The sequence below is a fragment of the Perognathus longimembris genome, chromosome 17 (assembly GCF_023159225.1).
Source record: "Perognathus longimembris pacificus isolate PPM17 chromosome 17, ASM2315922v1, whole genome shotgun sequence".
In the NCBI taxonomy this organism is placed as follows: Eukaryota; Metazoa; Chordata; class Mammalia; order Rodentia; family Heteromyidae; genus Perognathus; species Perognathus longimembris.
The window spans coordinates 41,388,797-41,409,761 of NC_063177.1; the positions used below are offsets into that span (position 1 = coordinate 41,388,797).

A 20,965-nucleotide genomic window follows, 5' to 3' on the forward strand; every position below is an offset into this window, starting at 1 on the left:
TGCGGGGCCCAGCGCAGCATGGGTACCCAGGATGAAGAGCTCGACTGCCACAAACAGTTCCAAGCCGCCGTCAGCGTCATTCAGAACCTGCCTAAGAATGGTGAGACTGCATTTGGGGGTTCAGGATGCCGGAGGGACTGGGGCGGGGTGGGGGGGGAGGTTCCACTTGGAGGAGCAAGTGGCCCTTGAGATCAGGGCAGTGTTTGCTGGCAAGTCCCCGCCAGGGTTGTCCTGTTGGGCAACTCCTCCCTCCAAGGATGGTTTCCCCCCTCAGCTCCACCTTGTTGGGGCTGGGTGGGTCATGCTGTGTGCCCCACTTCTCAACTCTCTGCCCAGGCTCCTATCGCCCCTCCTATGAAGAGATGCTGAGATTCTACAGCTACTACAAGCAAGCGACCACGGGGCCTTGCGTGGTGCCTCGGCCTGGGTTCTGGGACCCCATTGGACGATACAAGTGGTGAGCTCCCTGTCTGTTGAGCCAACTACTTCAGCTGTCAGCCAGCCTGCTCACAGCCCTCTGTCCTCCCATCCCCCAGGGATGCCTGGAACCGCCTGGGCAAGATGAGCAGGGAGGAGGCCATGTCTGCCTACATCTCTGAGATGAAGCTGGTGGCACAGAAGGTAGAGAGAGGGCTGCCATTCTCTGTCCCCAAGCCTCCAGCCAGGTGGCCTGCTCCTCCTACTTCCAGTGCTGACCTCCATGTTTCCTATTCATTGATACCCCCCCCCTGGGATTTACCACCGTCCCATTGTCTCCCACTCTGCTTGCCTGGTCCTGACTTGGGTGCAAGGTGGAGGTGTGTGATGGGGAGCAGAAGCCCAGCCCAAGACGTGGGGGGTGGGGTGCATGGGGGGAGGATCTGACTGGACCCTATAAGCACATTAACTCCTCCCATACAGGTGATTGACACTGTGCCCCTAGGTGAGGTGGCTGAGGAGTCCTTTGCTTGCTTTGAGCCCCTGTACCAATTGATCCCTGACATGCCAAAGCCCCCGGAAACCTTCCTGAGAAGAGTCACAGGTGAGACCCACGGGATGAGAGCTCGGAATGCGCAGAGTGAACTAGACTGGGGGGGGACTGCTATATTGGGGGTGCTGGAGGCAGAAGGCATTATAATGTCCCTTTAGAGACATTATCAGGCCTTGTCCATGATGAATGGAGATGAGAGATTTTTACTTCACTGAACGTGCCACCTTCCTGCCCCGCCTTCCTGCCCCACCTTTTGAGTGCTGTGTCTTGACAGGTTGGAAAGATCAGGGACAGAATCGAGATGATGGGGCTGCCCCTGAGCCTCCCTGCCGCTCCAGGGAACCAGCATTCCCACATCCAGGTTAGCCCTTGACTAGGAAAGGACAGACTCAGGCTGGTGGGGGGCATCTCCAGGAGGGGAAGGGAGGAGCCTGGATGCTCTTCAGGCCTCGTGCCCACGGAAGCTGAGCGCTCCTGTGTGCCCAAGGCCACGCAGGCCTAGAGCCTGTGGCAGGGCCTCCTGCCCTGGCAGGAGCTCTAGCATCTCCTAACCAGGTGTTGCCACCCAGCTGTGCACCCTTCCCCTCTCTCCAGGAGCTCTCTCTTGGCAGTAACCTTCCCTTCCCTCTTCCCAGAGTCCCGGCCGCCCAGAGACCTGGACTTGGAGGTGTTCTGCGACTCCCTGGAACAGCTGGAGCCTGAGCTGGTGAGACTCTCGTGCTCCCCCCTTCCCTTCCCTTCCCTCCCCCGGTGTGCCTTGCTTGCTCCATCCCCACCCTGGCATCTGTGACTCATCTCAGCAGGTTTGGGCAGAGCACAGGGGAGCAGCTGGAGGAGAGCCTGACAGCAGAACCAGCCCTGAACCCCCCAGTGAATCCCCCAGTGAGAATGGTGAGCTCCCGTTGACCTTTCTCTCCCTTCACCCCAGCCTTCCCTTGGCTGTCCTCTTAGGCAAAGGTGAAAGTCCAGCTCAGGCACTAGACAGTAGCTGCTGTCTGGCTAGACACTGGACCAAATGGGCAAAGTACTTGCTCCCAGCTCTTTTCCCAAGGGCCCCAATAGAACACTTTCATAAGTATGGTCTTCTCTCTCTCTCTCTTTTTTTTTTTTTTGCCAGTCCTGGGTCTTGAACTCAGGGCCTGAACGCTGTCCCTGGCTTTTTGCTCAAGGCTAGCACTCTACCATTTGAGCCACAGCACCTCTTCTGGCCTTTTCTCTATATGTGGTGCTGAGGAATCGAACCCAGGGCTTCATGTATACAAGGCAAGCGCTCTTGCCACTAGGCCATATTCCCAGCCCCAAGTATGGTCTTCTTAATTCCTCTGACCAAGCAGCCCAATGCGAAAGATGACCTGTGACATCCTTTCCCAATTGTGTGTGTGTGCGCGTGCGTGTGCATGCACATGTGTGCACGCTGGTCCCAGAGCATGAACTCTTGTCCTGAGCACTGTCCCTGAGCACTCAAGGCTCCTACTCTACCACTTGAGCCACAGTGCCACTTCTGGCTTTGATTTACTTATTTACTTTTGGTGGTGGTTAATTGGAGATGAGTCTCACAGATTTTCCTGCCCCAGCTGGCTTTGAACTTCGATCCTCAGTTCTTAGCCTCCTGAGTAGCTAGGATTACAGGTAGAAGCCACTGGAGCTCTGCTCCTTCCCTAAATTTCAGGTGACAAAGTGAGGCTCAGAAAAGCTACTGATTTGGGCTACTCAGTGGCAGTCCTGGGATTCAGGATCCTGTTCCCCATCCCTGACCCCGAAGCCCATTTCTCAGCCTTCTGGGCGAACCTTTCGTGAATCACACAGGGATAAGGATGGAGCACTATACTAGGCTGCCCTCCTTGTGCCCCCTGGCCAGGAGCTGAACTGCTTCCTGAGTGCCCTTCCTTGTGTCTCTGCTGCCCCACAGAGAGGCTGAGGGGCAGTCTGCTGGGGCCCCAGGAGTTGGACAAATGGCTGATGGGGACAGTTCGGGCCTTGCAGGAGAGCATGCGGGACGTCCAGGGGAGACTTCAGAGTCTAGAGAGCCAGCCCCAGCCCCCTGAGCAGGTGAGATCTCCCCCCACCCCACCCCACATAGCCATCACCTCAAGCTTGGGGCCAGATTATAGGCAAACCTCTGGGTTATTACTCTGGGCTCCTGGTGCAGCCATGTGTGTCCTTGCCCCATGCCTTTACCTACCTGTTCATAGCTTTATACAGAGAATGGTATGGCCTTTGCCGCAGGCTGGGAGGTCTTTCTTTCTTCTGGAATAGTAAGAAAGGCCTGCCAAGAAAGGAGACCCTTCCCTGCTGGCTCTTCTCTGTCTGAGAAGTCCAGTGGGAGGCCAATCCCGAGGTAGAAAGACCATGAAGTGTCTACCCTTTGCAATGGGCTGGGGTCCTTGTTGCCCCTCAACCAGAACTCCCATCCCCTGATTTAGCATCGATTTCCCCCTCCCTCCCCCCCAAGATCTACCCCTTCCTCTCTCATCTTGTTCCACCCCAGCTCCTATGGAATAATTAACAGTTGTCATTTTTAGAGGCCCAGCTGTATACCAAACATTTACTTGCATATTCTCATTGGTTCTGAGCAGTGACCCTCTGACAGGTTTTCTTTTCTTTTCTCTCCCTCAGCAGACAGGGAAGCTGAGGTTCTTAAAGGCATGCAGCCTGGGGAAGCTCACTGGGCTGTCATGGCCCAAGACAATGCACACAGGTGCTCTAATAGTGCCCAGTACACAGCAAGGCCTCCTTGAATGGGGTCCATTATGATGATGATGATAATTAACCTTAAATGATAGACCTCAGTAAGGCCCACCTCCTCTTCTGGTACTTACAATTCTGGTGATCTCCTTCCTCCCTGTCTGTCCGTCCTTCCTTCCTTCCTTCCTTCCTTCCTTCCTTCCTTCCTTCCTTCCTTCCTTCCTTTCCCCTCCCTCCCTCCCTCCCTCCCTTCCTTCTTTCCTTTGTACTAGGGTTTGAATTCAGATCATTGTGCGTAGCTCTGTACCCCTTGAATCACATCTCCAGCCTCTGAAGTGATCTATACTTGAGAAGCCTGAGGTGGCTGGAGCAGAAGAGGGCTGAGCTGCTCTCTGTGGGAGCTCCCAGGGGTGAACCCTAACCCACTAAGCACTGTGGCTGAGATCCACGGTGCCAGAGGTTTCAACACTGCCTCCCTCCCCCCTCAGGACATTCTTTTCTTTTCTGCCAGTCCTGGGGCTTGAACTCAGGGCTTAGGCACTGTCCCTGAGCTTCTTTTGCTCAAGGCTAGCACTACCTCTTGAACCACAGCGCTACTTCTGGCTTTTTTTTTTCCCTGTTTATGTGGTGCTGAGGACTTGAACCTAGGGCTCCATGCATGTTCAGCAAGCACTCTACCGCTAAGCCACATTCCCAGCCCAGGACATTCTTTTATTTTTCAGTGGTGTTTTTTTTTCTCCTACAAAGTTGAAGTGCTGAGGTTTTTCAAGTAATTATCATCCTCATAATACTCCACCCTGAAACACTGAGGTGTACATCTCTCCAAATAAGAATGTTGTTATCTAGCTCAAGCCTACACCATTTTACCCCACACAGTCCATTCTTTAATAGCACCAAAATCGAATCCAAGTTTAGGTTTCCCCAGCTGTCCTGGATGGCCTTTTCCAGCTGCTGGCGGTCCAGTGCGGGACTGCACCCCACACCTGCCTCCTCCGTCCTTTATGTGTCATTGTTACTATTGCTATCATTTTTTTTTTTTGCAGTGTTGTGGATGGAACCCAGGGCCTCAAGCACACTCGACAAGTGCTTTACCGTTAAGCTAGCTCCCCAACCTAAGTTAAGTGGTTTTTAATCTAGACCGGTCTTTTCCTTTGCTACCAAGCTGAGCTGAGGTCCTCTTAGAATGTTCCACCTGTGTGTCTGATCACCTCTGTATTTCCTGTGAACTACCTGTGAGATGAAGGACTAGGTTAGGATCTGGTTAGACATTTTGGGCCTGATTCCAGCAGAGTTCTGCTTGTACATCTGCGAGGTGGGGGAGGGTACATATCTGGATTCCTGCCACTCTAGTGGGCCTTGTGTGGACTGCCGGCATGGATGTAGGGGTGACTGTTGCATCCCGCCTGTGTAAAGTCAAGTTATCCTCTGAGCCAGTGGGTTCCCAGGTCCAAATCAACTTCGTCTGACACTCAGTGTTTGACAATTGATCATCTTTGAATAACGATTTGTTTAGCAGTTGCAAACAAACATTGATTTTTTTTTTAATTCTGTTGTTCTTCCAACATTTATTAGCTAACTTTTACCTTACTTTCAAATACAGTTGCTTATGGAAAGGCAGGATGAGTTTTTTTTTTAAATTTTTCTTTTTTGTTGTTTTTTACGGTCCTCCAGGGCCTCTCACATACAAGGCAAATGCTTTACCTGAACCCTTCGTTATCTTTTTTTTTTTGCCAGTCCTGGGGCTTGGACTCAGGGCCTGAGCACTGTCCCTGGCTTCTTTTTGCTCAAGGCTAGCACTCTGCCACTTGAGCCACAGCGCCCCTTCTGGCCGTTTTCTGTATATGTGGTGCTGGGGAATCGAACCCTGGGCCTCATGTATATGAGGCAAGCTCTCTTGCCACTAGGCCATATCCCCAGCCCCCTCGTTATCTATTTTTTTTTTTTTTTTTTTTTTTTTGGCCAGTCCTGGGCCTTGGACTCAGGGCCTAAGCATTGTCCCTGGCTTCTTCCCGCTCAAGGCTAGCACTCTGCCACTTGAGCCACAGCGCCGCTTCTGGCCGTTTTCTGTATATGTGGTGCTGGGGAATCGAACCTAGGGCCTCGGGTATACCGAGGCAGGCACACTTGCCACTAGGCTATATCCCCAGCCCCGTTATCTATTTTTAAAGTAAGGAATTGACTTGAAAACTTTCTTAATGATGACAAGGTTTTAGTTTTATTTTTCTTTTGTGTGTGTGTGTGTGTGCAGGTACCAAGTTTTGAATTCAGGGCTCTTGGCTCTCGGCTTTCTTGCTCAGGTCTGGTGCTCTGCCATTTGAACCCTGCCTCCTCTAGTTTGGCCTTTTGCTGGCTTTATTGGAGATGAAGTCTCAAAGATTTTTTTTTTTTCTGACCAGGCTGGCTCTAAACTCAGATCCTCCAGGTCTCAGCTCTTGAGTAGCTAAGATGACAGATATGAGCCACCGGTGCCCATCTCTAGTTGTCTTGAGTATTAATGTAAACTCCTGAACTTATATTCAGTGTTAACATCACCAGTAATGATTGATTTTATTTTTGTGCTCAGGGTCTTCAACTTAGTTCCTCCAGGCAGTCTACCACTTGAGCCACGTCCTCTTTATTTTTTGGATAGAGTCTCACGTTTTTGCCTATGCCAGCCTAGACCACAGTTCTACTCATGCCACCTGGAGGACATGTGTGTACCACCACAGCCGGCTCATTGGTTGAGATGGGAGAGTGGTCGGTCTCACTGTTGGCTGGGTCTCACCTTGATCTGCTGTCCTTCTGAGCTCCACCTTCTTAGTAGCCAGGCTTACAGGCTACCCTTGGCCTAATTATTCTTTTCGGTGCCCAGATGGTCACAACTTTGTCCTATGGCCTTAGACTATAACCTCATTCATTTTTGGAAATGACTCTGCTTTTCTGGTATAAAAAGTCCCATATTTTCCCTTGCTTTTCCTGCCCAGCTCTGGAATCAACTGCTTCTCGAGGACATGAAAAAATTTAATACTAAAATATTACCCTAAGGGACCCCTGGCTCCTTCTAGAGGAAAAGGCTACTTAGAAAGCAGTATCTGAGTACCTAGGGTCTCCTTTGAAATCGGGGGCACATACTTTACAATCCAGGCACTTCAGGTCCTGTAACAACAGAGTGGTTGCACTGTGCCCAAAGGAGCCAGTCCTTCTCTCCACCCTCTTTGGGCACCTGGGGTTGGACTGTGATGAAGGGAGCTGGAGCTACAGGATGTCAGATGATATACCACCGGCTAGTGCTATACATGTGAGACTCATCTTCCCACCCTTCGGAGACATGACCCTTATGAGTTCTAGAAACAGGTTCCTAGGGAGGGCTGGGCTGCTCCTGGGCTGGCCCCTGACTCCCTCCCTCTTGGCAGCAGAGACCCCCAGTCCGGGCTCGGCCTTGGCCCCTCAGGCTCTCGGCTCCCACGCTGTTCTTCTTGCTTCTGTGGCCCTTCGTCGTCCAGTGGCTCTTCCGACAGTTTCGGACCCAGAAGAGGTGACTCTGGAGGACCAGTTCTCTGGCAATGGAGAAAGCTAGGAGCTTCTGTCCTGCTGTGCCTGAGCCTTCCTAGGGTTTAGGAGAATAGCATTAGAAATCTCCCCTCCCATCTTTGCCTTAGCACCCCTTCCCCTACTAAGACGCCACCCTCCCCCTGCAGCTCACAGCTCCCCCTCCCACCCCCCAGGCCTAGGCTGCCTTGGAAGACTGCAATCAATCATGGTGCACAGACTCTCACTTCTGGGTTGGTAATAGGCAGGGTGGTGCTGTCCATCTCACCTTTCCATGCCACTCTCTGGGTCACTTAAATTCTCCTCCCATCCCAGCTGCTCCCGGAGGAGGCTCAGCTCTAGGGCACGCTGGGACTTGAGCCTGGCCGCAAGATGGATTGGCTGGAAGGCTGCAGGGTCGCAGGAAAGTTGGGCAGAGCAGGGAAGGAAACAAAGATCTGGGGACTGGGAGGAGAGAACGCTGAGGTATCGCCCCTGGGAGAGACAGACACAGACACAGACACACACACACAGACACACACACACACACACACACACACAGAGCGCGTGCAAGCTCAGGTCATCCTCACTGAAGATTCATTTGCAAATGAATGTTTCACCAAATAAAATAAAATTTTAATCTTCTGCTTTCTGGGCCCCCCTTGGAGGGGAGGGAAGCAGAAGTGGGGTGTGTTGGGGCATGGGGCAAAAGAATCTGCCCTGCTGGCCTCCCCAGGGCTACGTGGCACCCCCAGAGGCCGCTTGTGTTTCCCTGTGAGAAATGCTTCCTCTCTCTGGGGAAGCCGGTCTCAGGTGGGCTTGGGAGGGAATCAGGGTGCAGGGTGGGCCTCCTACCTGGTCTTGGTCCTGGCTGGAGGTCGACAAGGTGGGAGCCGAAGGGATAACATCGGAGAGGGAGGCGGGGGTATTGGTTGGGGACCCAGCCTGAAGGGAGGGCAGCTGCTTCCTGCTCTGATCTCTGGATATAAAGTAGGGGCACCAGGCCCTGATCCCAGACATACTTGCTGCCTGCTCAGCTGGTGCTGCCCTCCCATGCCCTCTGGCCCTCCCAGAGAACTTTCTGGAAGGGCAGAGCTGTGCATCCTCCAGAGTCCCAGTTGATGCAGTTATGGCCTATGAAGAAGACCTCATGAGCTGCTTAGCTTCCGGACTTTGGCTAGCCACCCTGGCCTCCAGTGATTGCCAGTCCTCTTGTCCCACTGGACTTCACTGGCTTTAGCCACAAATGTGTATTTGGCTTCAAATTGGCCATTCCTGGCAAGCCATGGCTCTGGGACCCTGGCCAAAACTGCAAGTGAAGAAGGGCTACGGAAGCATTGAATACCCTAAAGCTGCTCCCTGGGCTGTGAGGAAGAAGCAGACCTGAAGGCCCAATTTGGAGACACTTAGACTCCGAAGGGTCTCCTGTCAGCCCCTAGCCTTGATCTTTGCCCCAGCCTTGACCATCATTTCCTTCACTAGAATCCTAGGCCACAGGTTTTTTTGTTTGCTTGTTGTCAGTTATGGGGCTTGAACTCTGGGCCTGGGTGCTGTTCTTGAGCTCTTCAGCTCAAGGCTAGTGCTCTACCACTTCAGCCACCAGCGCCACTTTGGTTTTCTGGTGGTTAATAAAGGTCTTGTGGGCTTTCCTGCCTGGGCTGGCTTTGGACCACAATCCTCAGGTCTCAGCCTCCTGAGTAGCTAGGATTACAGGTGTGAGCCACCGATGCCCGGCCCTAGGCCATTCTTGACCTTTAATTCTCTCAAAGTATAGAGGATAGTCCTTACACATTCTGTAGCTCTACAGGGCACAGCCAGGGTCACAAGCAGAGAGGCTGAATAAACCCAATAGGGATGGATGGTGGAGGGCAGTGGGAGCAATGTAACTGCCAGGATGCAGGGAGATTGGAGCCTGCTCTTCCTCTTGCTGGCTGGAATAAGCCCAGACCCTGAGGCAAGGTTGCCTTCTTTGTAAAATAGGAAAGATTCCCCAACATCATGATGAGGTCTGGGGATTTTACAAGGAAAGAAGAAACATAAAATGCCTGGCAAAGGGTTGCAAACCACATCTAATATGGAGGTGCCTGGCTCTTGTTTGAGAGAACTCTAGAAATCCATAACCTATCATTCTGATCACCCCTTTCCTAATATTACAAATGACAGCCTACAACTGAGCCCAGGTTCAGAGATGCACCCTCCGAATCCCCTGGGAGCCGGGGGGGGGGGGGGAGTGGGGGGACCCAAGTCCTCTGAAGCCTGAAAATACAGTGGCAGTTTAGAAGATTTTCTGCAAAGACCTTTTTCTTCTGGTTCTTGCTCTCCTGGACCCTCCCAACTGATGGATAAAGAAACAGAAGAGGTTTCTCATTCGGATAGACCTTTCCTTTTTAGCCTGCCCTGGGACCTGAACTCTAGGCCTAGGTGCTGTCCAGAGCTTCTCTGTATTCAAGGCTAGCGCTCTACCACTAGAGGCACAGCCCTGCATCTAGCTTTTTTTTTTTTTTTTTTTTTTTTTTTGTAATTTATTGGAGATAACTCCTGCCTGGGTGGCTTTGAACTGCAATCCGCAGATCTCCCTCTCCTGAGTAGCTTGGATTATAGGCGTGACCCACCAGCACCAGGCTAGACCTAAATTTCAAAAAGCCTAGAAATACCAACTGTGACAGTTGATGGGAGTCTGCTTTGTTCTAAATCCATGTTGCTCCCCTCTCAACACATTCTTTTTTATGTATCCAAAGGTCCTATCTAAAGGACTTGCCTCTCCCCTCTAGGCCCATTCTTTCTATGTATCCAAAGATGGAATATGAAGGATTGACCTCCCCCCACCCCATTGCCTCAGGCCCATACAGACACCAGGCAGAGAACCTCAATATGTGAACCTGCTTTGATATGCAGACACCAGGCAAAACCTCAATATTGGAACCTGCTTTGATAAGCAGGCAGGACATATCACCTAGGCCCAGCTGTAAACAATCCTTGTGGGCCAAATGGAAAAGCCCCAACTTCCTAGACCTAGTGGCACTTTCATTAACCTCTGCCTCCTTGCTCAGACCCCCATACAAGCCTGGTCCCAAACTCACCCTCTCGCACAACCTCCAATCCGGAGGGATGATCTGTGCCTCCCGCTGTATAAACGGTCCTCCCCTGTTGGCCCTCCCCTGTTGATGATGAGTCCCGAGTCCATTCTCCATTTTCCTAACAAGTCATTTCCAAAACTGCTAGATATGCCCCAGGGCCATTCTTGCTTGCTTTTCCCTTTAGGGGTCACCTCTGCCCTGCAGACCACTCTGAAGTTCTCAGACAATCACTGACTTCTCACATGAGAGATGTCTGCTTTTCATAAAATGCTCCTCTTTGCCTGGCAGGTCTGTAGTCCATCTACTATGGAAGACCAGGCAAGAGAATCACTTAAGACCAGAGTTTGAGGCCAGCCTAGGCAACATAATGACTTCTCAAATACAAATACTGGGGCTGGAGAGACAGAGTGCCTGCCTAGCAGCACAAGACTGCAACCAAACCTTGGTAAACAAAACAAAACAAAAATCCTAAATCAAATACAAATTACTCGAGCGATTGCTCATACCTATAATACAGTATTTTAAAGGCTGAAGTAGTAGTGACATAAATTTGAAGCCAGCCTGCGTTATATAGAAACTCAAAAATAAAGACAGGAAGGTAAAATACCCCCTTTTTGTTGTGCTACTTTGCTCACAAATTCTTTATCATTCAGGGGTGACCAAGAAGTGGCTCCCTCCACACTGCCTATTGGTAAACCCTAACCTGCCAATGGCTTGGCTCACAAGCTCCTTGTACAGGTTTTCATCACTTGCCATTTTGGATGACGTTTGATTCAGCTTTGTGCCTTCCTAACAAATGACTGCCAAATGCGTCTGCCGTGGGTTTTGCATTAGAAGGAAACTGTTGGATCGAAAAAGGAACTCAATTCAGAGTTGTTGAGAAAAAAAGAAATAAAAAAGGCATTTTTGTGTTTATGACAAAGACAAATGGCACAGGAGTCACTCTAGTCAGAACCACTTACTTGTCATGTGACCTTGGACAAGTCACTTGTTTTCCCCTAGTCTTTAACTCTTTAAGAGATTTAAGTCTTTACTGAGTACCTATTTCTAAAATGGAGACGGTTATAGTTCCTACTCTGCCGGGCTTGGGGGCCGTGGCGAGGCCCACCGGCTGCGCGCGTGGGACGCCGGGCAGCCCACCGGGGATGGAACGGAAGGAATGGCTTTTGAGTAAGAAATAATGTGTTACTGCACGGGCGTCGCGGGGAGGAGCAGCGATCCCGCCGAGCCCTCCTCGTCTTCGGTCTTCAGAGGGGTCTGGGGGCCCGGGTGGAGTCCAGAGGAGGCTTCTCCGGGAGAACAGGCCCCGCGCGCCTCATTCCCGGGCCCGGCCTCCACCTCGGGGCGGCCTCGGGCCCGGCCCGGCCGGCGTGCTCCCAGGCGCCCGAGGAGGGAGGGCTCCTGGGGGAGAGCTCCGTCTAGATTAAACTCATTCATTTTGAACCCTTCCCCAATAAAGACACTCGTCGGCGGTCATGCACTCCCCCAGACAGGGCAGTGACGAGACCAAACCGGCCCCGGGAGGCCATTTTCTTTGACCAAAGCCGAGGCCGGGGTCGGCTCCCTCAGCCCCACCCGGCGCTTCCTATCTGGCCCAGGAGAGGTTTTGTCGTGGATCACAGTGCACTGGCCTCGGGGACAGGGAGGAAATAGCCGATCCCTGGCGGGGGGCCGGGATCCGGGCCGCTTCCAGCGGAGGGTCCCCCGGGTAGGCGGGAGTCGACGTCACCGGGACTCGAACCCGCCCTCTCATCCCCAGAGGCCTAAGTCTGTGGCGGCTGCTGGAAAACGAACTGTCGCACTGTCCCTTTAAGGCGGCACTTTTTACTCGGCATTTGTTTACTTCTTCTTGCGCTCTTCGGTTTTTTTTTTTTTTTGAGAATTATATCCACAATATCCTTCCGCAAAGATCCGTTCTGGAGCCGAGCTACCTGCCTTGAAGCTATTACTGCAAATCTCGTAAATCAGGAGTTTGCAGCGATGTTCAGCCTCTCTGTATGTGATTTTTAATCCTTTTACACTTTAGGGACTACTTTTTTGGGAATAAACCATTTTAAAGTTTTGTTAGCAAGTGTTTGTGACCGCCAGAACCTTCCCGCCGAAGGCACAGTACGCTAACAGTCTCTTAAACACACCTTTTCTTAAAGATACTCTGTGTGGGCTCCCATCGGTCATGGAATCTTCTCATATTCCTGACTCAGAATGGTATGGTCCAGAGCCCGCCCCGTCTTCTCCGCGATTGGTCTTCCTTCCTAGGAGAGACGAGTAAGTCTTGGCCAATGGGCACCCACGGTTCTCTAGCGAGGGACCAGCGAAGGCAAGCTGCGGTCTGGGGGACGCCCCCTTCGGGCCCAGGGATTGGCTACGTCGCACGGTGCAAGGGGAGGGCGGGCCTGAGAGCCGAGGACTACGCTTCCCGGCTCCCCGCCTGGGGAACCCTATTACGCGTGCGCATGGGCGGGGCGAACAGGCTTCTATATAAAAGCGGTGCAGAGGCCTGGGAGGCAGCAGTTGGAAGTTGGCAGGTGGAAAAGCAGGTTGGGAGGGGAAGTCGGGGGAGGAGGCGGAAGAGGAGCTGTCGGATGGGGGAGGAGGGAGGGAGGAAAAGAGGAGGAGGCGGAGGAGAACTGAGCTGAGCAGAGCATCGAGCCAAAGGGGAGATGAGTTTGTCTGTCCTCGGCTAAGGCTCTGGCCCGGCCTAGGGAACTAAGAGCTCGGGTTGGAGCGACACCCGTGGAAGTGGGAGGAGGTGGCTCTGGGACTTTAACCCCTTGTGGGCTCTGCGGCAGGGGATTTAACCCTTTGTGGATTCGGCCCCTCGGAGGCAGCGTCATCGGGTAGTTTTAACCCCTTCGGGGTTGAGTTTTAACCCGTTGGACTTAAACCTCATCTCCTGGCCACCCGACTCCCGAGACCGTGGGGGCCCTCGGCGGGGAGGCTCGAAGCCCACCCCCTGCTCACATTACTGTTTGTGCCGCTGCACCCCTCGGACCTGCTCGCTGACCGCGCAGTGGGCGCTTAACCCTTTGCTGACTTGATTTCAAGTTGCAATTGGGAGTTCGCTGACAGGAAGACGCTAAGTCGTCACTGGAGGAATTACAGGTTAAAGAGGACTTTTGGACATTTTTCTAAAACGTAAACCTCTTTTCTCCACAAGGACTTCAAACTTCAAGAGGAGGACTTAACTAGCCATGGCCGAGCCACTCTTGTCAGAATATCAACACCAGCCTCAAACTAGCAACTGTACAGGTGCTGCTGTTGTCCGTGAGGAGCAGAACCCCGACCGCCCCCCGGGCGCGGAGGAGCGGGTGCCCAAGGAGGACGGTAGGTGGCAATCGAGAGCGTCCCCCCTGTCGGGCGGCTGTCCGGGGCTGGAGGGAGAAGGGAGCCTGGAGCCCCAGCCGCCTCCCATGCAGACCCAGGCCTGTCCGGAATCTAGCTGCCTGGACGCGGGTGAGAAAGGCCAGAATGGGGACGACCTGTCCGCCGGCGGCGCCTCTCCGCCGGCGGGAGGGGAGCCGACGTCCGAGCCGCCCGCCCAGCCGGTTCCTGACCCTGAGACCATCAAGTTGGGGGCTCCCGCCGCTGGGGGCGAGGAGGCGTGGGGACAGCAGCTGAGGCAGCTGGGCAAGAAGAAACATAGGAGACGCCCCTCCAAGAAGAAGCGGCACTGGAAACCGTACTACAAGCTGACCTGGGAGGAAAAGAAAAAGTTTGACGAGAAGCAGAGCCTACGAGCTTCGAGGATTCGAGCCGAGATGTTCGCCAAGGGCCAACCGGTTGCGCCCTACAACACCACGCAGTTCCTCATGGATGATCACGACCAAGAGGAGCCGGATCTCAAAACCGGCCTCTACCCCAAGCGGGCTGCGGCCAAGTCCGACGACACCAGCGACGAGGACTTTATGGAGGAGGCGGGCGAGGAGGACGGGGGCAGCGACGGTATGGGGGGCGACGGCAGCGAGTTTCTGCAGCGGGACTTCTCGGAGACGTACGAGCGGTACCACGCGGAAAGCCTGCAGAACATGAGCAAGCAGGAGCTCATCAAGGAGTACCTGGAGCTGGAGAAGTGCCTCTCGCGCATGGAGGACGAGAACAACCGGCTGCGGCTGGAAAGCAAGCGGCTGGGGGGCGATGACGCGCGCGTGCGGGAGCTGGAGCTGGAGCTGGCCCGGCTGCGCGCCGAGAACCTCCAGCTGCAGACGGAGAACGAACTCCATCGGCAGCAGGAGCGGGCGCCGCTTTCCAAGTTTGGAGACTAGACTGTAAACTTCTGGGGGGAGGGGGCAAAGGGGGACTTTTTACAGTGCTGGAATGTAACATTATATACATGTGTATATAAGACAGTGGATCTTTTTATGACATAATCAGAAGAGAAAATCCCCTCCGGCTTTGGTTGGTTTGGTAAACTTAGCTATGATGTAGCTTTGCGTGCTTTCTCCTGTTCTTTAATTATGTGAAACTGAAGGGTTGTTTTCTTGTTTTCCTTTTTAAAGTTTTTTAATGTGTAATTTGACCAAATTATAATGCATTTTTCTGTTAAGAGAAATCCCCCTCAAACCAAGCTATAAGGTGGCCAAATCTGAGAACCAATAAATTCTAGTTATAATAAATTTAATATTTGTAAATGTAATGGTTCCAGTGTGATTTCTAGACTTAATTCAAAATAATGATTTATGTGACTGAACTTTCGAAGGATAACAGAAAAGTGTTGAATTTGTCTTTTAAGAAACTCAATATTTCCCACTCAAAGTGGTTTCCCATGTTTTTTCTTGAATGGGTTTCAGAATGCTACAATATATAGTTCAAGCAAAATATAAAGACTTAATTACCTTCAATACTTAACTATGGTTGCTTTGTAGTATATTGGTTTTCTTCTTCTTTGTGCTAGTTGTGGGGCTTGAACTCAGAGCCGGGACACTGTCCCTGAGCTTTCTTTGCTCAAGGCTAGAGCTCCACCATGTTAAGCCACAGCTCTACTTCAGTTTTCTGGTGGTTAGGACTTTCCTGCCTGAGCTGGCTTCGAACAGTCTCAGCCTTATGAGTAGCTAGGATTATAGGCATGAGCCACCAGTGCCTGGCTGTGCTTTTCTTTCTTGATTCTGGAAACATAAAACAGTAATGAGTGTTTTGGGGAGTGGAAAGTGGCCACAATCAGAAGCTTAAATCCTGCTTCTTGTTGGCCAAAGCTACTAATGAGCTGAGGACAAAGCCCGGAGTTAGATCACAACATTAAAAAAAAAAAAAACCAGTACAAAAATCTAATTTGGCAATCTGTTAGGGTGTCTGTCCTGACAGCCTCATTCCTACAAGTTAGTTTTCAGTAATCCTCCATTCTCCCTATAAAAAAGCTAGGAGTTACTGCATGAATCTCTTGGTAAACTTTTTGCTTTCTTATTGCGAACAGTGACTAGTTAGAAACTTGTAGGGCAATTCTTTATATCCAATGTTTAAGATGGAGAATATTGGATTTATAAAGGAAAATAGCTGTAGGGAATCCAAGGACTTGTCCTAATTGCCCAACAAAGTAATCTCTTTAAAAAAAAAGGGGGGGGGGGGAGCTGTCCACCACCTCTCCGTATGGTCAAATTGAGATAAGATGCCCCTCATTGCAAATAAAATTATACTGCTTCTGATAAGGACCTATATGAGGTCTTGAGGGGCTGAACCCTATATATTCTCTACAGTCAATTATTTTTAGTCCCCTAACTTATGCTAATGGCTGTTTAGGTTAAGTAGTTCTCTTCAAAATGCTCAGAGCCTGAGGAACACAAATCAAAATAGGAAGATAGGACTATTCCTTTTGTCACTATGGATAGCCCTCCTGCACCTGCTCTTCATCAGTGTTTCCCTAGAGCAATTTATGGAGCTGTGGCTCAAGTGGTAAAGTGCTAACCTTGAGTGGAATAAGCTAAGGGCCAAGGGACACTGCTCAGGCCTTGAGTTCAAGCCCAGGTACTGGTGCCTACACATGCACGTACACACACATACACACCCTGAGCTGAGAAAGGAAACCCCGATTGGGATGCTGTTTTGTAGCTAAATGGCCAACAGTGGAGGTAGAAATTTCAAGAATGAAAGGCCCTTGCAAGGGTACAGGTACTTTACAAGAGGCTGAGACCTAGAGGATCAAGATTTGAAGCTAGCTTAGACCTGAAAGGTTAGACTCCATCTCCAAAGTAACCAGCAAGAAGCTGGACTGGTGGTATGGCTCAAGAAATAGAGTGGCAGACTAGCAAGCACAAGGCACTGAGTTCAAACCCAGTACAACCCAAGAAGTGAAATACACCTTGTGATGCATAAACATATACTAATCAATAAATCAAGAGAATGTATGGCAGTAGAGTGGAATTTGCCTTCATCCTGGACTGTGTTGGTCCTATTCTACCAAGTGGTAACTCTGGAGACCCTCTTTTATTTTAGGGGGTGGGAGGGCTGGACTTGTCTCCATACTCTTTCATTTGGCTTTTTTACTCAAGGCTGGTTTTCTACCTCTTGAATCACACCTCCACTTCCTAAGGAAGCTGTTTATTTTTTGTACTGGGGACATACTGTATGATCAGTTTTTTCTTCTGCCTAAAAATTACATTAAATGTTTATTTTGAAATAGTTTTCTTCATGTTTTTCATTTTTTCTGCCATGACATCATGCAGTAGCCCTAGAAAAAATGGGTGGTGAAAAGGCAGCAGTTTGAGTGCCCTCTGGCTTTACTGTATAGAGCCTTACTTCCTTTTGAAGGATGCAGCAGTGATAACCTCTAATTTTAGATATTCTTCCTAAGGAAGACAACTATTAGAAGTATGAAAGTCCCAAAATGAATCTTGAAAAGCCCATAAATACATTTATCAGAAGAAAAAAATGTTCTTTTAGGAGATATACTGTTTTGTTTTTGAATATACAAATATTTCATTTTTTGTTTTGTGGGCCCTGGGCTTGAAGGCCTGGGTGTTGTCCCTGAGCTGCTTTTGCTCAAGGCTAGCACTATACCACTTGAGTCACAGCTCCATTGGATCCAGGTTTTGTGGTAGTTCACTGGAGATAAGAGTATCACAGACTTTCCTGCCTGGGCTGGCTATGAACCAGGATTCTTAGATCATGGACTCTTGGGTAGCTAGGATTACATGTGTGAACCACTAGCGTCAGGGTACAAATAATTTTTTTTTCTTTTTTGTCGGTCATGAGGCTTGGCTTCTGGACCTGGACTCTTATCCCTGAGCTCCTTGGCTCGAGGCTAGTGCTCTACCACAGAGCCACTTCCAGTTTTCTGGTGGTTACGTGGAGATGAGTCTCATGGACTTTCCTGCCGGGGCTGGATGGTTTCAAATAGTTTTAAGTAACTCTCACAATACTTTGCGGCTAGGAATATGGCTTAGTGGTAGAGTGCTTGCCTAGCATGCACAAAGCCCTAGATTAGATTCTTCAGTACCACATACAGAGAAAAAGCCAGAAGTGGAGCTGTCCCTCAAATGTTAGAATTGCTAGCCTTGAGATAGGGCCTTGCTCTGTATCTCAGGGTCACCTGAAATTTACTATGTAGCTCAGGCTGGCTTGAACTCTGGTCCTCCTTTACACATCAATAAAATTCAAATAGTTGAGCTGCTACAGTAAAGTGTCAGTAAGTCTTGACATAGGAAATGTGATGTTTCTTTCAATATGGTACCAAAAGCAGTTAAGCTAGGCTTAATGTTTTTTCCCAAGAGAACAAATTCAGAAGGCAGTTGTAAATTCTCATCTGGAGTCATATTCTTTTAGAAATATCAAAATTGGCTTTGTGTGTATGAAGTGTTAAAAAGCCCCTGGTCTGCACTGAGAAAAAATATATTCCCGAAGGAAAATGTGGAAACTTCGTACTTCATACCACATAATTGGGTTATGTTGTATGAAGGCCTAGCCTCTAGAGGGCTACGGGAAGCTCAAGTGGTAAGAGCGCCAGCCTTGAGTGAAAAAGCTATGCAAAAGCTCAAAAGCCCTGAGTTCAAGCACCAGTAGCAATGCACATGTGCGTGCACATGTGCACACACAGTTCTAAACTAAATGACATGTTTCAACATGCAATTCTGTATATGTAGCTAATACTTGTACAACTTTCAGGAAAGGCGAAAGACCAAATTTGGGGCTAGAAGGACTAGCTAATAAGTTAGTTCTTTCTCTCTAGTTACTACCAAAAGAGTACTTAACAAAACCCTATATAGAGGATATTGGGACCTAAACACAGAGAGGAAGAAATTAACTACAAAAAGCAAATAGTTCAAAACAAGCATCTTCAGCCTGAAGAGGAATGCTGTAAACAATTAACTCCTATCTCTAAATCCCATTTATAAAAGTCACTCCTCCCAAGGAGTTAGCCATCAGCCACATGCAAAATGTCTAAGACTTCACAGTAACAACTAAGCACCCTGAGAGTTGACCTTCATTCAACCTACATGGCAGCCTTCAGGCTACCACGGACATAATTTGGAATGTCCAACAACCAAGGCCATCCTTTAGTAAGGCAGGCTTCCCAATTGCCTTAGAATCATTTAGAGAGATGTTTACGTAACTACTGAAGAGGAGTTACTTTTAATGTGTTTATAAGAAAGACAGCATTGATACCATTTTCATATGAAGAATTCAACGCTACATGGTTGAAAAATGTGTCTGCAAACACCAATCAACTCATCTGCAAGGGACATGCTGAGGAGGAAGTTGATGTTCTGGCAGAATATCAGATGAACAACAGACTCAACAAATGTCCAGTTTGGCCTCATTGTCAGGATTTGGCTCCTAGCCAAGCTAACCAAGTAGCAGCACACACAGAAATAGAACTTGGAGTTCTAAACTTCCAGCTCACTGTTTTGCTAAGTACATAACCAGAGGACCATTAATAAATTGGCTTTATCCTCTACTTTTTAAAGTCAAAGAATGCAAAAGTTTATGGGTCAGCCTTAAGAATCTTTCATTTATATGTAACAAATTTCTGTACCTGGTACAGTCACCTCACTGAAGGCTTAACTAGATTTCTTCACAATGGAGGATGAATCACAAGTCTAGGATCCTCTCTGGATAGATTCTTAGTTAAAAACAAAACAAAATAATAATCTCTAAAATCCTTTGCTTTTTTTTTGGCCAGTCCCGGGGCTTGGACTCAGGGCCTGAGCACTGTCCCTGGCTTCTTTTTGCTCAGGCTAATACGCTAGCTCTTAAGCCACAGCGCCACTTCCGGCTTTTTCTATATATGTGGTGCGGGGGAATCGAACGCAGGGCTTCATGTATGTAAGGCAGGCACTCTACCACTAGGCCATATTCTCAACCCCCTTTGCAGTTTTTATGACTATTTAACTGGACTCCTACCAAATGTGTCAGGACTGGGGATTGAACTCAGAACTCAGGGCCTTGCATGTTCTAGGCAAGCACTATTACACTGAGTGATGATATCCTTAATCTTTTCTGGTTTTTGTTTTGTTTTATATAAGGTCTTGCTATGCAGTCTAGGCAGCTTCAAACTCAAGATGTTCCTGCCTAGCCTAATTTCTGGGATTACGGGAATGTATCACCAGGCCAGGTCTTTTACTTATTTTTTTGACCAGGATAAAATGAACATGCCAAAGATCAAATTACGACCAACACAAGTGCACTGAGGCATCATATACCTAGGAGTGTTTCAATTTTTATTTTTTGTGCTGGTCCTGGGGCTTGAAACTCAGGGCCTGGGTACTGTCCCTGAGCTTTGCTCAAGGTTAGCTCTCTACCATGTAGGCTCCACTTTCTTTTTTTTTTTCCCAGTGTTTATTTGGAGAACAATCTTAGGACTTTTCTGCCAGGCTGGCTTTGAATCATGATTCTTACATCTCAGCCTCCTGAACAGTGTGGATTGCAGACGTGAGCTACCAGTGCCTGGCCTTTTTTTTTTTTTTTGGTGCTACTACTGGGTGCTGTCCCCAACTTATTCACTGAAGGCTCCTGCTCTACTATTTGTCACAGCTCCACTTACAAGTTTTTAGAAGAGGTGAGAGTATCTCATGGACTTTCTTACCTGGGCTTGTTGCATTGAACTACAATCTTTAGATCTCAGCCTTCTGAGTAGCTAGAATGAACAGGGTGAGCAACTGGTGCCCAGCTTAAATTTTTGAGGAAGAACTATAAGGATGAGTGTGGGGAGTGTGGCTTAGTGGTAGAGTGCTTGCCTAGCATGCATGAAGCCTTGAGTTCGATTCTTCAGTATCATTTAAACAGAAAAAGCCAGAAGAAGCCGGAAGTGGTGCTATGGCTCAAGTGGTATATAGTGCTGGCATTGAGCAAAAGCTCGAGGGCAGTGCCCAGGCCCTGAGTTTAAGCCCCAGGACTGGCCAGAAAAAAGAAAAAAAAAAGAAAGAAAGATGAGTGTGGAAATATATGACTACAATCCCATAACTTGAGAGGCTGAGGCAGGAAGATTGGGAGTTTAAAGCTAGCCTGAACTACCTAGTTTTAGCCTAACCTTCCCCCACCCCCAGAAGCACTTGGGCTTGAACTCAGAGCTTCTTACTAGGTAGCCAGGGACTCTACTCCTTGAGCCATGCTTACAGTTCAAACGTTTTATTTTTATTGCTTTCCAGTGCTAAGGATGGAACCCAGAGCCTCAAGCACGTCAGCACTTGCTCTACCATTGCACCACAGCCTCAGCAAGAGATCCTGTCTTTTAACAAAAAACAAAAACTCAGGTCAATGGTGACCCTACTTTTGCAATTTAGTTGTAACATTTTATCCT

General features: G+C 49.5%; 2 protein-coding genes and 1 long non-coding RNA gene across 9 annotated transcripts; 2 read left to right on the forward strand and 1 right to left on the reverse strand.

Annotated features, from left to right (window-relative positions):
- Window positions 1-16: 16 nt before the first annotated feature.
- On the forward strand, window positions 17-7,807 carry Acbd4 (acyl-CoA binding domain containing 4). Of its 6 annotated transcripts, XM_048367224.1 has the most exons (11): window positions 17-100; window positions 337-457; window positions 537-621; window positions 901-1,021; window positions 1,245-1,331; window positions 1,606-1,676; window positions 1,771-1,861; window positions 2,880-3,019; window positions 6,619-6,639; window positions 6,677-6,778; window positions 7,048-7,168. In XM_048367224.1, exons 1-10 carry the CDS (start codon window positions 19-21, stop codon window positions 6,728-6,730), a joined length of 873 nt encoding a protein of 290 aa, XP_048223181.1. In that variant the 5' UTR covers window positions 17-18; the 3' UTR covers window positions 6,731-6,778; window positions 7,048-7,168. The 6 variants fall into 6 exon arrangements, with proteins under 6 accessions (XP_048223181.1, XP_048223180.1, XP_048223175.1 ...); XM_048367223.1 differs by having other exon boundaries at window positions 6,677-7,807; XM_048367218.1 differs by lacking the exons at window positions 6,619-6,639; window positions 6,677-6,778 and having other exon boundaries at window positions 7,048-7,807.
- On the reverse strand, window positions 7,104-11,611 carry LOC125366493. Its single transcript, XR_007213848.1, has 3 exons — window positions 11,202-11,611; window positions 10,475-10,543; window positions 7,104-7,241 (listed from the first exon to the last, which is right to left on the reverse strand). It is a non-coding gene; the product is annotated as an uncharacterized LOC125366493 (long non-coding RNA).
- Window positions 11,612-11,697: 86 nt separating this feature from the next.
- Hexim1 (HEXIM P-TEFb complex subunit 1) lies at window positions 11,698-14,872 on the forward strand. 2 transcript variants are annotated; one of them, XM_048367217.1, is made up of 2 exons: window positions 11,698-12,504; window positions 13,397-14,872. In XM_048367217.1, exon 2 carries the CDS (start codon window positions 13,431-13,433, stop codon window positions 14,499-14,501), a length of 1,071 nt encoding a protein of 356 aa, XP_048223174.1. In that variant the 5' UTR covers window positions 11,698-12,504; window positions 13,397-13,430; the 3' UTR covers window positions 14,502-14,872. The 2 variants fall into 2 exon arrangements, with proteins under 2 accessions (XP_048223174.1, XP_048223173.1); XM_048367216.1 differs by lacking the exon at window positions 11,698-12,504 and adding an exon at window positions 12,553-12,776.
- The last annotated feature ends 6,093 nt before the right edge of the window (window positions 14,873-20,965 follow it).